General features: G+C 33.8%; 2 protein-coding genes across 2 annotated transcripts; both read right to left on the reverse strand.

Moving 5' to 3' along the window:
* Positions 1–7178: 7178 nt before the first annotated feature.
* Positions 7179–10785, reverse strand: LOC129566289 (uncharacterized). The gene is made up of 2 exons (XM_055442078.1): positions 8216–10785; positions 7179–8027 (listed from the first exon to the last, which is right to left on the reverse strand). Exons 1-2 carry the CDS (start codon positions 8276–8278, stop codon positions 7308–7310), a joined length of 783 nt encoding a protein of 260 aa, XP_055298053.1. The 5' UTR covers positions 8279–10785; the 3' UTR covers positions 7179–7307.
* Positions 10786–11971: 1186 nt separating this feature from the next.
* On the reverse strand, positions 11972–13874 carry LOC129566290 (uncharacterized). Its single transcript, XM_055442079.1, has 4 exons — positions 13236–13874; positions 12907–13072; positions 12521–12814; positions 11972–12455 (listed from the first exon to the last, which is right to left on the reverse strand). The coding sequence occupies exons 1-4, from the start codon at positions 13604–13606 to the stop codon at positions 12045–12047; spliced, it is 1242 nt and encodes a 413-aa protein (XP_055298054.1). The 5' UTR covers positions 13607–13874; the 3' UTR covers positions 11972–12044.
* Between the last annotated feature and the right edge of the window lie 98 nt (positions 13875–13972).

The raw sequence follows: 13972 nt of genomic DNA on the forward strand, positions 1-13972 counted from the left end.
TCAATGAGTTTATTGATCAATTTGTTGTAGTATTCGATGCCTTTTTCATTCACTTCCGTTATATCACCAGTTGGCAACACACGAGACCACGCAATGGAAAAACGATAAAAATCTAACTAAAACATACAACCATTGAGAGCTAGAGAATTCACAAATATTTTAAATTTTTTACATTTAAACTTTTTGCTGCTTCAATATCGTCCAAGTAATACTCATAAGAATTGGCAGCAACGTCTCCATTTTGATGGTCTGGATGCAAATGTGTGTATTCATCCCAAGTATATTTCCGACAAGACGCGCAAAATTCTATTTTTACATATTCATGAAAAATAGAAAGAAATTTTATAAAAATGCTTACATTTGTCGACACCGAAAGATACATACAAACCGCGCCCGAAGCCGATAGTTATGTCTAGACAACGTAGACAACGATAAGAAAAGATAAAGTAACAAACAATGTTCAGCAGAGAGAAGATAAAGAAAAATACAAAATTCCGAACGCATTCTTGATTTCAAGTTTTAACGTTTCGTTTTTTTATCCAGCTTTTTATTTGTTTTGACGAAATACACTAGTTTCAAAAAATCTAACGTCAACAATGCATACTCTCACATACCGGGGCATATCAATATTTTCTTTTATATTTTGGTCTCACGCATGAAATTCTTCATGTTAGTTAATCGTACGCACGAAGGAACAAAAGATATACCTTTTTCGAATACCATCGCGTCTTTGTGTAACATTTATTAATTTTGATTTTAAAAATTTACTTAAATGCTGACAAAATTTAAAACAAAACAATAAAATTTCGACTCAATTCCATAGTGTAAACTACACTTGCTGTGATTTTTGCTGAGTGATCAAATTTTGTTAACACATTAAATAAAATATTCCAAGTTTTTTCATCAAAATGTCGATTGCACAAATTGTATTGTTTTTTCTATTGGCTATAATATAATATGTATAACAAATGCATTTCATTGGACGAGAGGTGTGTAGCAAAACGTCTAAAATTTTTGTATGTAACTCGCGTTTGTTGCTACCTAACATTGTATATTTTTGTTTTCGATTTTTTATAGACCGATTCGCTTTATATGGACGAACTTGCGAGACTGTGAAATGCTCACCATATGAGCTATGCGTGCTAGCCGAAGATGAATGTTTGTATTCTCAAACTCGACAAATCAGTTGTGGAACATATCCAATATGTGGAAAATTGTCCCTAACAGATGATTGTCCATGTAAGAGAATTGCAAAAACAAATTGTGTTACGATTATTATAAATTCTCTCTATTCAGTTATGACAGATCCATTCTGGGAGTTAAATGGGAAATATTCGGTAGAATTAAGGATAGCATGCCATCATCTAGCAGAGTACTTACAAAATTCTAAAAACAATGAATCAGGAGAAGAAAATGCCGCGTCAACACATAATATATTTTCACACTCTTTAATAATCATCATTATTACTAGTATTCGTAATTTATGGATTGTATTTACATAGTAACATAATACAATTATCAATAAGAATTGCATTATGGTGTTGGTTTTAATTGTGCTTAGTTTTCGTTAGTAATGTCTTTTTCTTATTTAAAATGCTGAATCAAATTTTTCAACAATATTCGTTCAACATCAAGTGTTATTTGGCATTCTTTGATTGATCATAAACAAACTGTGCTTTTGACTGGCACAAGATAGCGGTGGCCCCTATTCGCAATTTGCGGAATTTTTAAGAACTATCGATACTTGTTGTTGTTGTCATGAATTTCGCAACAACAAGAAGTATTGATAGTTCATTAAGTTGCCGCAGATCCTATTTAGGCGCTACCGCTATTCACTGTCACGTCAAATACATTGGTTCTTATGGGAGAGAAGCACAGGTTGATCATAAACCAAAAAAGTACTGCATTTTTTTTAAACAAAAATGAATTTTTCAAACGTATTGGTCTTTTATTTAACCACATTCGTTTTAACTAAGGAATATGAAAAAATAAAAAACAAATATAAAAGACAAGTCAGTGAGGCCACAATGTCACCAAGGGCCATAGTGCCTATGCTAGTGGAAGAGTTGCAGAACAAATCTTTGTCGATCACAAAACTAGAATTAGCAATATATAATGATGGATACTATGTAAGGATTAGTGTGCAAATTACAAAAATGTACACAAAACCATCCGAACCTGAAATTAAAGGTGAGAGAATCATAATTATATAGCACAATAAAGATTTTTTTGTGTTTGCAATCTATTTAAAGACTATTCAGTTGTAAAATAAATAACAATACGAAAACGCGCTGATTGAATGCTGGCTAATGTTGGTATTTTTTCAGGAAATTTCAACAGCCGCAAATATTCCACCAGTTCAGAGTGGTAGTATTGAATGAGTTGCTCTCCATGTTCTTATAGTTTTGTCATTATTCGGAAAAAGCTTCATTAAACTCATTATTCATTTAGAATATATTAGTTTTCTTGTAGTATTTCTCATTAAATTAAAACGAAATTTCCATTGAGAATTTAGATTTTTATTTCGAAGAGTAGTCATTTAATGGGTGCATCAGAAAAATACAGATTATTGAACATGATCAAAACAGAGTTTTGCGAAATTTCTCATTCTCTTCAAGAAGATATTTGCATTTTTTCTCTAGAGCCTTCTTTTCCAGACCATTTAATGAATAATGATGAACAATTTAAAAAATAATAATCAATTTATTCACAGTATGAAAAAAATAATAAAAATTACAACCAAAAACTACCTTTTGACAACGCATCCAGCGTTTTCTTGAGCTTTGCATTTTCCTTCTTTACTTTATAGCCGGAGAGCGCATACACCTATGTAAATCATACACATCTGCATGAACTCTCCGACTATACATGCGACGACGTTGCGCTAATTACAGCATTAGCCGAATTAGTCGCGACGTCATGCGCATCCACTCAGTCACAACACAACCTTCAACCAAAGAACAATGAATAAATATACCCTTTATTCCAAACACATCAAACAACTGTGTTTATTTCATCAATACATCATGCTCCTTCCATCACTATAACAAAAAGGCATTTCTAACGTTTTTGTGCATTTCGATAATCGATCTCGATCTGAACCTGTGAACTACAATTATTAATGTGATGAGTAATTAAATGTCAATACACAGTGGGTGTAAATTATTCAGAGAATATCGTGTTAGTGGCTCAAAGTTCCTTCAGCACAAAGTGGTCAAAAAAAAAGAACAATTGAACACAAAAATTGTGCGTAGGCAAAATCAACATCATACAAAAGGAACAAAATCTAAATGAACTAAAAAAAAATTGAAAAAAGAATGGTTGATAAAATTCATATTCGGAACCTGTGAGCATAAACTGGGGATTTCAAAGTGAAGCTGGAATTTACAGTCATATTTCGGACCATACCATAGTTGCAGTAATGCCTATATCATCACACGACCATGGGAACACGAAGTAGGAAATTCCGAGAAATCTTAACCGTGTATAGTTTGCACGTTGAAATACGCTACATCATCATATTGAAGTGAACATCCAGCATATGAGAAATATTGCGAGGAACATGAAACCTATTTTTTCAAACAAAATGATGGGATTGCAAAAATAACATCGCATTGCATCTGGATAGCAAACTCTTACGGCACATAATACATTATTTGGAAATTTGACCGATCTCTTTATTTCTCATTAATAAAATCATAAATTTGTAATAGCACTTTGCGAAAAAGTAATTTATATAATGAACATGTCAAACTTTGGATTTTTTAATTTCATAGATCGAAGTGAAGCATATACGAGGTCGTGATAGTTATATATTGTTGTAACATAAATTTTTCTATTGAAACAATTCTATTTCATTATTTATATGTAATGCGCCAAAAAGACGCTCGGATTGAATTGATTGGTATGCGCTAAGATGCGCTTGGGATGCGCCAAAGATGAGCTAATCTCTACCATATACGCTAAAAATGCGTTATCGGGACAAAAGATTCCCTAAATAGTTTTAAGGTATGATTGCTGTATAAATGAATTGAATGTGGGAATGTGAATTTTTCATGGACATCCATCTTTATATGTAGATTTGCAACAAAAACAATGACTGGACTTCGTATATTGCCAAAGGAAACAGATTTCATTAAATACCAAAATTACCATTAAAACATTAAAAAAAAACATTCAAAAAATATAAATGTAAATCCGTATGGAACCTTTACTTTTTCGGGTGGAAGGAATATAGCCGGAGAGCGCATACACCTATGTAAATCATACACATCTGCATGAACTCTCCGACTATACATGCGACGACGTTGCGCTAATAACAGCATTAGCCGAATTAGTCGCGACGTCATGCGCATCCACTCAGTCACAACACAACCTTCAACCAAAGAACAATGAATAAAGGGTATATATCCAAACACATCAAACAACTGTGTTTATTTCATCAATACATCATGCTCCTTCCATCACTATAACTTGATTCAATTCTGCCACTTTTTCTAAAAGGGATGAAATAATTCGAGTAATTTGATATGTTATTTGAATTACTACACACCTTTTAATTGATCATTTAATTCCTTTTTGATGTCAGCCTTGATCCGCTTTTCTTTTCTTAATTCTTCCTTCAAATCGTTGTGCCTTTCAATTAGTGATCTACGGATCTTTTTTGTATTTGGAGTGCATTTATCACTCTTTTTATTCAATGCTTCAGATGTTCCACTAGAAATGGATGATTGTTGTAGATTTATAGTGATTCCGGAGGATGGCAAATAAGACTGCTTAGCTTGTGATGTTGAAGCAACTGCCGATGTCCAAGCAGACTTTGACCAGAGAGGAGGATCTCTGCTTGAAATAACCTCCTTATCACCAAACATGATGAATTCTTCAAAAGTTCACATTAGTGGCCACTTAATTTATAACTTTAAACTTATAATTGAATTTACCACATTGTTATGATATATTATCTCAGTAACCGCACTTGTCAATTAAATTGATAGTTTTCCAAGAATTCAATGAATAAGTTATGTTTATCTCTCAAATTCATCTCACATGGATTATTTAGGTGGGACTGCATGTCAATAAGTACATAGTACAATCATTTGGAAATGTTTGAATAGGACTTTACATGCAATTTAAAAAATGAAAATATATATGCAGTCTGACGGAAAAGGTTGAATGTCTTCACATTTTATACAAAAAAAATTATATTTCGCTTAGCACAGGCATCATTTTTCTCTATAGCAAAAAATTCAAACCGATAGAATATGTATATGCTATTCTGCAAAATGAACATTTCCCTTCCAACGCGTACTACACTTGCATTTTATTTTGTCTCTCTTGACGTGTCTTAACATTGCTCTGGTTTATACGACAACGGTACAATTGCATAAATTATTGGGACGGTAAGCAAGATCGTTTTATGGCTTTCACAGCAATTATTGGTCTTGTACTTTGCAGATAATTCTTGAATTAAAGTTTTGCTGTAGTGTCATTTGTAGGATTTCTGATTGTAGTTATACATTTTCTTCCTTAAATGCATGAGAATTACGTGACATTGACCGACAGATGAGAGACGAAAAGAGACGAGATTATCGATTATAAAGAATTGTCGTGTAAAAAGTATTTTGTGGACTGGTTGAGATGATTCTGTCCAATTCGTATAAATTATTTTCTTCATTCAATTGCGAAAATGGTGTTTTTCATATTCTGGAAGTCATAAAAGACCTCCAACCCTGTGCAGAATATCGATTCTCTCATTTTTTCCAATATCCTTATCTTTTTCACGTTTGCTCACCTTTTCTTACTGAACATTCTGTTTACTTGAACTTTTTGCATGTAAAAATGTCTTTTATGTCTCACTCCCGCAAATCATCACTCCTCAATTTTTCGTATAGTACATAGCGAGAATATAATCAGAAGAACTGATCCGCGCATTTTTCAGAATAACTGACCTGCGCTTTTTTTGTATGACATCGCGACATGAGATTAAAAAGACGTGTTAAAAAATCACAAAAAACCATCATATGAAGTGCTCAAAACTCGATGGAACTTGATTATATTGCAGTTGGAATAGAATATTTGAAAAAAGGCGCTGATCAAAATTCTGAGCGAAGGAAGTTGAGAAAGACCATGGATCAACAATCGAATCGGAGGGAGCTTTGACATGCATGACATATTATTATTTTTTCATTAATATCATTTACTTAAAGTCATGAAATGCTCTAATCATGCTCATTACAATAAAATAACGCGGATATTACAAAAAATTACAATATAAGATGACGGCTTTGCAGACGTTTTTGAATACAGAGTGATTGCATTAATTGAGTGACTACTTTGACGGTTTTGAGACTGACCTGAAAGTGCTGCTCAAGCAATCATATATCATTTGAATGATACCTTTTCGTGGAATTTATGCTACATAAAAAACTGCCGATTTCGTCAGAAAATATATGCAACGATATTATCCAAAAATTGAAATTAGTTTCTTTCTCAATATCGTATGAACAAGAATTTTCAACACAATTGTTCATTTCACAACTGCTACAGAAAAATATTCCTTTTAGTTCTTCTCAAATATCACAAATAAATTTTTCCGATGCCATTTTTTTTTTTCATTAAGTAGTTATAAAACAAGCAAATCAAAATTAAAATAAAATACTGAAAACACGATCTTGTCATGGTTTTTTTGCAACTTGTGTACCGAACGAAAAACTACTGTAAAATGAAAAGCAATGTTGCATAGTCAAGCAGCACAGCGTATCTTTGCCCGTGTAGTTGTTGTTGTTGTGGTCTTTCTATGATACATCTTTACTATTAAATATGTACATAACGAAAAAATTCAAAGAACTAAATGCTGACCAGCTAAAGCCCGATCAACCTAGACCTATCTTTTCTTTTGCCTGGAGCCAAAACTCGATCAATAATCGATCAATATGCGCTCCGATCGAGGCGAAAAGTTTTTATGTACATTCTTCGTGTTTACCCATTTTTAGAACTCGCAACACTTTCGGAATTCGACTGGAGAAAAGGAATTAAATATGATAGCAAAATACCTCTTAAAGTAATAATGTAATCAAAATTAGACTACATAGTACATCGACTGGTTGAAAATTCGCTCTTTTCCTAAAAACACATTTTTTCCAAACTACACCATAAATGAAATAATAACATAAAAATTGCCGCGGTATTAACATTTTTTATTACGAATTTGATAAAAGTATATTTAACATTGGTTTTTTCTAGAGATGAATTCCGGTTTCGGTTGCGGTTTCGGTTCCCGTTCGAGCCTTGGTTCCTGGATATGATAATCATCCTAAATGACTATCATTTTTGTTATGTTTAGCCACGTCACTTCCCTTGCCCTCAAAAGTACATGTCCATTTATTGGCGTCTCTCTGGCAATTATACTTGAATGAATTGGCAAGAGCATCCCCCTTGAGTTGACATTTATTGTTTTCACCTGGACTCGGCATGAAATCATTTCTACCTGATTTATTATCATATATCAAAAACACTGTGCCACGATGTGGATCGATTTGCAGTTCTGGTGGGTTGTTTTGCCTAAAACGTCTGATTTGAGCACAGACGCTCATGGCAATCAATTCCCTTTCCCTTTGTGCCTCTGGTGTATCGATATTAGGGGCGATATTTCTATCGTTAAAATAAGCAACGTGTTTCTGAACAAAGGAGTCTTGCGGGCAATTTTGAAATTTTGTATAGTCTGTTATCCTTCTTGGATTTCCTTGGAACTTATCTTCTTTACAATCGTATTTAATAGTAAGTTGGGAACCAGTTGGTGGGGCTGGATTCATATAATTATATGTTTCTGATGTAAGTCTAAAGTTGCAACTTTGTTCCAAATCACACGCCATCTTTGGCGGATACCGTGCATTTTCGTCAAGCTTCCTACCATTATGATACAAAGTACCCTTTTTAACCACGATATGATACCCCTGATTACACTGTAATGTACACTGTGTTAGCGGAGCTGTTAAGTAGACCTCCGCTGTATGTTCCTTTGCATATGTCTATACAAAAAAAAAGAAAAAACATTTGTAAAATAAAATATAAAAAAATATGAAAACTAGAGAGCTTCGCACTTATACAGCTTATAAACTGTACATCACAAAAATACGAGAAAAAATTTATATAATGTTACATGTCAAAAAACTTTTTTTTTGTATAAAAAAAAAATAGAGACGTAATTTCAACTTACTACATTTTTCAATAATAACAATACAAGGATCAAGCCCAACACTGTTAAAGTAATTGCCTTCATCTTAGCTGTAGCGACGAATAATGAAAACTGATTTATGTTTGCTCAGAACAAGGCTTTTTATAGGTAATTCATCGTCGAAATATGAAGCCTAGCAGCGATTATGTCATCAAGCTGTACAATTGATATAAAGTCAGTTGTTTACGTCTTATTTTTTCCAAATAGTACTGTTGGTGTGTTTTTGTATAGGGCACGAAGTCGTGCGTTATGTATAGTACATGAAGTAAACAACTCATCTCATTATGATAATTTCTACGAGTTTAAGCTGTACGCATTACTACATCTGTATTCAAAGCTAAGTTGTTCTCCGGATTTGCATTTTGGACCTGTTGTGATGGAATTTGACTTTGACGATTTTAAAAGTCATTTGGGCGTTGGTCATACGAGTGATTGTGTGAATGGAAATTTCCACGATTCTTTATGAATTTGAAAAATTGCAAGGGCCAAGCTGAAGAAAATTTATGATTAAATGAATGGAACACAAAGTTTTTAATTCAAACACAATGAATAAGCTATTTGATGCACATTGAAAAGGAAATAACAAAACAATAAATTCTAAGATTACAAGAAATTTTTTTGCGTGCACATATGATTCACCGGTCACAATATAAATGGTTTGAGGAATAGAATTATCACTGATGAAATTTTCCCCTCAAATACGTTTTGTTCTGAAAAAAAATGCTGAAATTGATTCTCCAACGAGATACAGCAGCGACCTCCGTCTTTACAGATCGTGTTTTACAGCAGCGACCTCCAAGAAAAATTTTGCATCATCGGTTCGCAAAATGACGGACACCACTTTTGGATCGCTATGCAAACTCAAATGACTACCTGGCCACCCAGTCAATTTTTCATCCAGGTAACCTCATTTTTTGTATATGTTCTCCACGAGAACACCTTGATACTGCCCACATTAATGATGAAATTGCGATTTTTATGTTGCCAACAAACCCGATCTATGATCCAAAGCGGACGAATTCATCAAGGACAAAGCATACTGCCCGGGTGCCATTTGGGTTGCTTCTGATTGCAACAAACATGAGCGGGGCTGTCCCAGGTTCCAACCACCCACGTGCAATTCAACTCATCTCACACGGATCACACAGCATAATCAATATTTAAAGACTGACGAATTTTTCCATACATTCTTTTATGTGTATTGAAAAGATGATACTTATCTGTGATGTTTACATTATTTATTGTAAATTTTTATTTTGATTTTGTGCTTTTTTGTAGCCACGAAGTTGGCAAGTTAATATTCTTATCTTTCAAGTCAATTTTGAATTATTTACCATTTAGCATCAAATTATCTAGTTACGTTTCAAATCATGGTCCATGTCAACTCAATGCACTCTGCAATCAACATGGATCTGCCTTAACCGACGTAAAACTTCTCATCAATTTATCTATCGGATAAATTAAGTGACGACTTTTGCAGTCTCAAAGTCTAAATTTAACGCGTAACAGTTAACGCTTCACATAGCCTTTGTCCCTTTGGAAACGTTTACCAAAGGTTATCCTGGACCGTTTACTATAGACTAATATCAAGCATTTCCATCTTGGTTGTATGACTGTTTTCGTTTTCATGTTCCTACTATTGTGAATACCGCATGATGTACGAAAAGAGCCAGGTTTTTAACGAGGCGAGAACTGATAGTTATCGAAACCTATTGCTACTAATTGTTTATTATTTTAAATATGTAACAGTCTTGCACTCTTTTCCGGCCAAACCTCAATCAGAACCCACATTATATTCAGCCAGAGCTTGGCGGTGTTTAATAAAATAAAATAAAATAATAAAATAAACATTCAGTGTTATATTTATTATCAATTTTTTGTGACATTGCGATATTCGATAGAAAAGATTTATTTTAAAAAGGAACACAATACTTGATATTTTTCTTGTACTTCATCTATGCTCATTGATTATATTTGGAAATCATAATTGCCTGGTGCGCATATTTGAAAAAAAGGATTGAACGAATAAATTATTGTCCTGCAACGTCTTTAATAAAATTATATTGTTCAAGCGATGTAACCGCAAACGCACGTTGACACCCAACCATTTGCAAATGTTCAGCAACAGACATCTCCTTGGGATTCTCCTTTCTACTATCCACCATGATATAAGTACCAGTACGTTCTACCCCCGCAATACAATGGACGACCATCCGTGATTTAAATTCAAATCTATTGTAGTACTCACGTACAACACGTTAAAAATTAAGAAACGATTCTTTCGATGGCACTCCGTGGTCCGGCCATTCAAGGTAGTGAAAGTGGTTCACGTAAAATCCAACTCCATTGACTCTGGATTTTACGTACAATTTGGTTCGTGTGTAGCTTTCGCAAATTCTTCTTCAAATTTTCATTGATTTTAGTTGAATTGAAAAAATCGATTACTGAAAATTACTAACTTATTTTTCAAATAAAATCACTTTAGAATTGATTTTTTTTCACGTATTCGTACTATGCTATAAAATGATTCAACGAATTCAACAAGAACATTCGCACTATCGGCTTGGAGTGCATGAATACTGCATATATCGGACCATTTAGATCACTCATACAATAATACTTGAAGATATGTCATGTTCATTGAGAAGTTAACAAATCCATCGATATGCAATAAAATGTATGACAGTTTTATCTATTGCCTTCTAAAGTATATCAACACCAATGCATTTGATTTAATCTTATCACGTTTGTACACAAGTGACGGCGTAATTATTTTAATAAAAATCGATATTTCAACGTATGAATTTTAAGTACACTTTAATTTATCACTAAGCACAAACGCTACTGTTTGAACCAACGTTCATATTACGTTTGCATTGCAACTTTCAATGAATATTATACGTCAATGCATCCAAATATATCCACGTATACATGCACTCCATGAACTGTAGACAAACGATTCCTGTTTTTCTATCAGAACTCTACAGTATATTTCCTTTCTGGTTTTCGATTGCTCTTACCAGTTAGTTAGTTAGTGATTGCCAGCGAGCGCATTCTTTTTTTTGCAACATTAATCGAATCTTGACAACCTACATCTGTTCCCAAGCAAAAATTCACACTGAATCGACGTTGCGTTTACACATATCTGACACTGTTCTCACACGGTTTTGAACGTCAAACCGTGTGGCTATAGTATAGTAGAGTTTGAAGTCGTTTGACACCATTTTTGATGTCAAATAACCATGTGGATGCAGTTTATGTTTGTATTGGACAGTGTGGAAGTCCGCCAGACTGTTTTAAATTTAAAACCATGTCGCCGAAGTGTATGACCGTTGCGTTATCATGGCGAATTTTGAAACCATTTTTGGTGTCGACTCTTGATACCTGAACAAACTTACACTGCATCCACACGGTTATTTGAAATCAAAAATGATGTCAAACGGCTTCACACTCTATTATACTATAGCCACACGGTTTAACGTTCAAAACCGTGTGGGAACAGTGTCAGATATGCGATAACGCAACGTCAATTCAGTGTGAATTTTTGCTTGGGGTTTGCATATTAATAAAGAATGAAGTCGCGTATTATCAATGTAAATGTGATCAGAACTCATAGGTGAAGAATGTTATTGGGATTTTTTCCTGTTTTCAACACCATTATAAATCAATAAAAATAAAAATAAAATAAAAATAAATTTTATTTAAGTCACGTTTAAAATACACAAAAACAATATTAGAAGATTAACATGGTTTTATGGTATCTGACATCTATTATAAAGTCAACATTAAAGAAAAAAATATCAAATTGCTCTTAGAAGTCAAAATATCCTCTTCTATCAAACATGTCCAGTAAGTATTTTACTTGTTCTGTGCACTCCGGATGTGAAAATAGTTTGTCACTCGTATTTCCATCTTTTTGGTCGCCATTTACTACATCAAAAAAGCCACCATCGTGGAATTTATCCACAAAACGTAGTGCAACGATGAACAAGATTATCAGAGTGGTGAATAAATCGATGCGATAGCAATCCGATTGAATGTCTAGCAATGTTGGTATTTTGCCAGGGAATTTCAACAGTTTCAAATACTTCACCAGTTCAGAGTGATAGTATTGAATGAGATGCTCTCGATCTCGTTGTCTAATCGAAGAATGAGAAGAGCTGTATAGCAAAGTAACCAAATCAATGGATGGACTCGCATGCTTCCCAAGTGGAAAATCAACCTGTGGAAATAATGTATCGTATTGAATTTCATCTGTGAAAAAAGTGTGAATTTGATTTTTCTCACAAAACGAATGTCAATCGGCTTTCCATGTTCATCATGACGATATAGCAAGTTGTTCACAAACATGTCTCCATGAGTTAAAACGTTGAAGGCGTCTGCCCGTGGAGCAAATGCTTTGTATGCTTCATCATAAGCTTTTTGTGGTATGTTTTGTAGCTTCACAGCAATTTTCTCATAACCGGTCCAGTTTTTGATAGAATTTGAGAGTGATTTAACAAGATTTTTCCAGAATTGTTGTACATTGGGTGCATTTTTGTAAACGTTTCTTTTTGTATACCATTCAAAGAGTTCAATATCCTGAAAAACGAAGGCTTTAGAGTGAAAATGTTTATTTTTCAAGCGAATAAAATGGTAAGCAAAATTATCGTTTAAAGAATACGTCGACATACAGTTAAGAGTAAAGTAACAGTGCCGGCATGCCATTTGGCTAGATTTTCAAGAGTCAATTTCATATGATCTGTATCTAATCCATATGTTCTATCTACGCTTTTGAATTGCTGATTCCGTAAATCCTCGAAAACAAGCATTCTTCGGTCTATATCAGCCATGAAACATCTGCGAGATTGAGTAAGTGTTTATTAGAATCATTTTATCTTATTTGTGTAGTAATTAAATGATTCTTCGTAATTCAATTCAATTCTGTTCAATTCCACAATTTCATGCCTGAATTCATCAAACATTTTCATGCGTTTTCAAATAAAAATCACTTTGATTATACCTTGGAGCAATTTGACTAGACACTCCCACTGAGTTCAGTGATTTTTCGACAGCTGGTAGAACTTTTGTGTACGCCTCAATCTCTCTTTCATAAATCAGGCACTCCTCACAGATTTTAGCGTAGTCTTCGGTTTGAATGGCAATTTTCAATAGAAAATCTCGTTGTTTATCTTCACTCTCGTTCTCATTCTCATATACAACTTCCAGGCCAACCATGACACTTGAAAAATTCTCACCGTCATTAAAACACTTTTTAGCATTGAACAATTTTAGAACGACATTTTTATTTGGTTCAGATTTTTCAATCAAACTTTGAACAAATTCAGCTGTAATCCACGGAAATAATTCTAGCATATTATTGTGAGAATTCATTTTGATTTCGGCCAAAACACACTTTTGATCAAAATCGCAATATTACTAACAATGGACGAATATATTGACTGAAGTATCAACTTCTTCTTTAGACCGGTTCTGCCACTTATCAAATTGTCACTGCCACTTAGCAGTGGATTTGTGCATTATTATGGTGTGCATATGATATTGTGATGAGCGAATGCCAGTTTGAGTGCTTAAATCGCAGATCATCACAAGTTATATGCGTTATTATCTATATCTAGAGACAAATACTGTCTCTTGCTACGTTTTGTGTACATTCACACACACACACACACACACACGGCGTCGCGCTCGACTCTCATTGTATATTTCAATATAAAGCAGGCGATAAGAGGCGAGCGC

This window comes from Sitodiplosis mosellana, unplaced genomic scaffold (assembly GCF_009176505.1).
Source record: "Sitodiplosis mosellana isolate CC-2019 unplaced genomic scaffold, AAFC_SMos_1.0 Smas_scaffold_3, whole genome shotgun sequence".
Classification (NCBI taxonomy): Eukaryota; Metazoa; Arthropoda; class Insecta; order Diptera; family Cecidomyiidae; genus Sitodiplosis; species Sitodiplosis mosellana.

Coding starts and splice junctions, on each gene's coding strand:
- LOC129566290 (XM_055442079.1), bottom strand. CDS start 13,606: ATGAATTCTCACAATAATATGCTAGAATTATTTCCGTGGATTACAGCT. Junction 13,073..13,235: donor TCTAGTCAAATTGCTCCAAG/GTATAATCAAAG, acceptor TCAATCTCGCAG/ATGTTTCATGGCTGATATAG. Junction 12,456..12,520: donor AGCCGATTGACATTCGTTTT/GTGAGAAAAATC, acceptor TTATTTCCACAG/GTTGATTTTCCACTTGGGAA.
- LOC129566289 (XM_055442078.1), bottom strand. CDS start 8,278: ATGAAGGCAATTACTTTAACAGTGTTGGGCTTGATCCTTGTATTGTTA. Junction 8,028..8,215: donor TGTTATTATTGAAAAATGTA/GTAAGTTGAAAT, acceptor TTTTTTGTATAG/ACATATGCAAAGGAACATAC.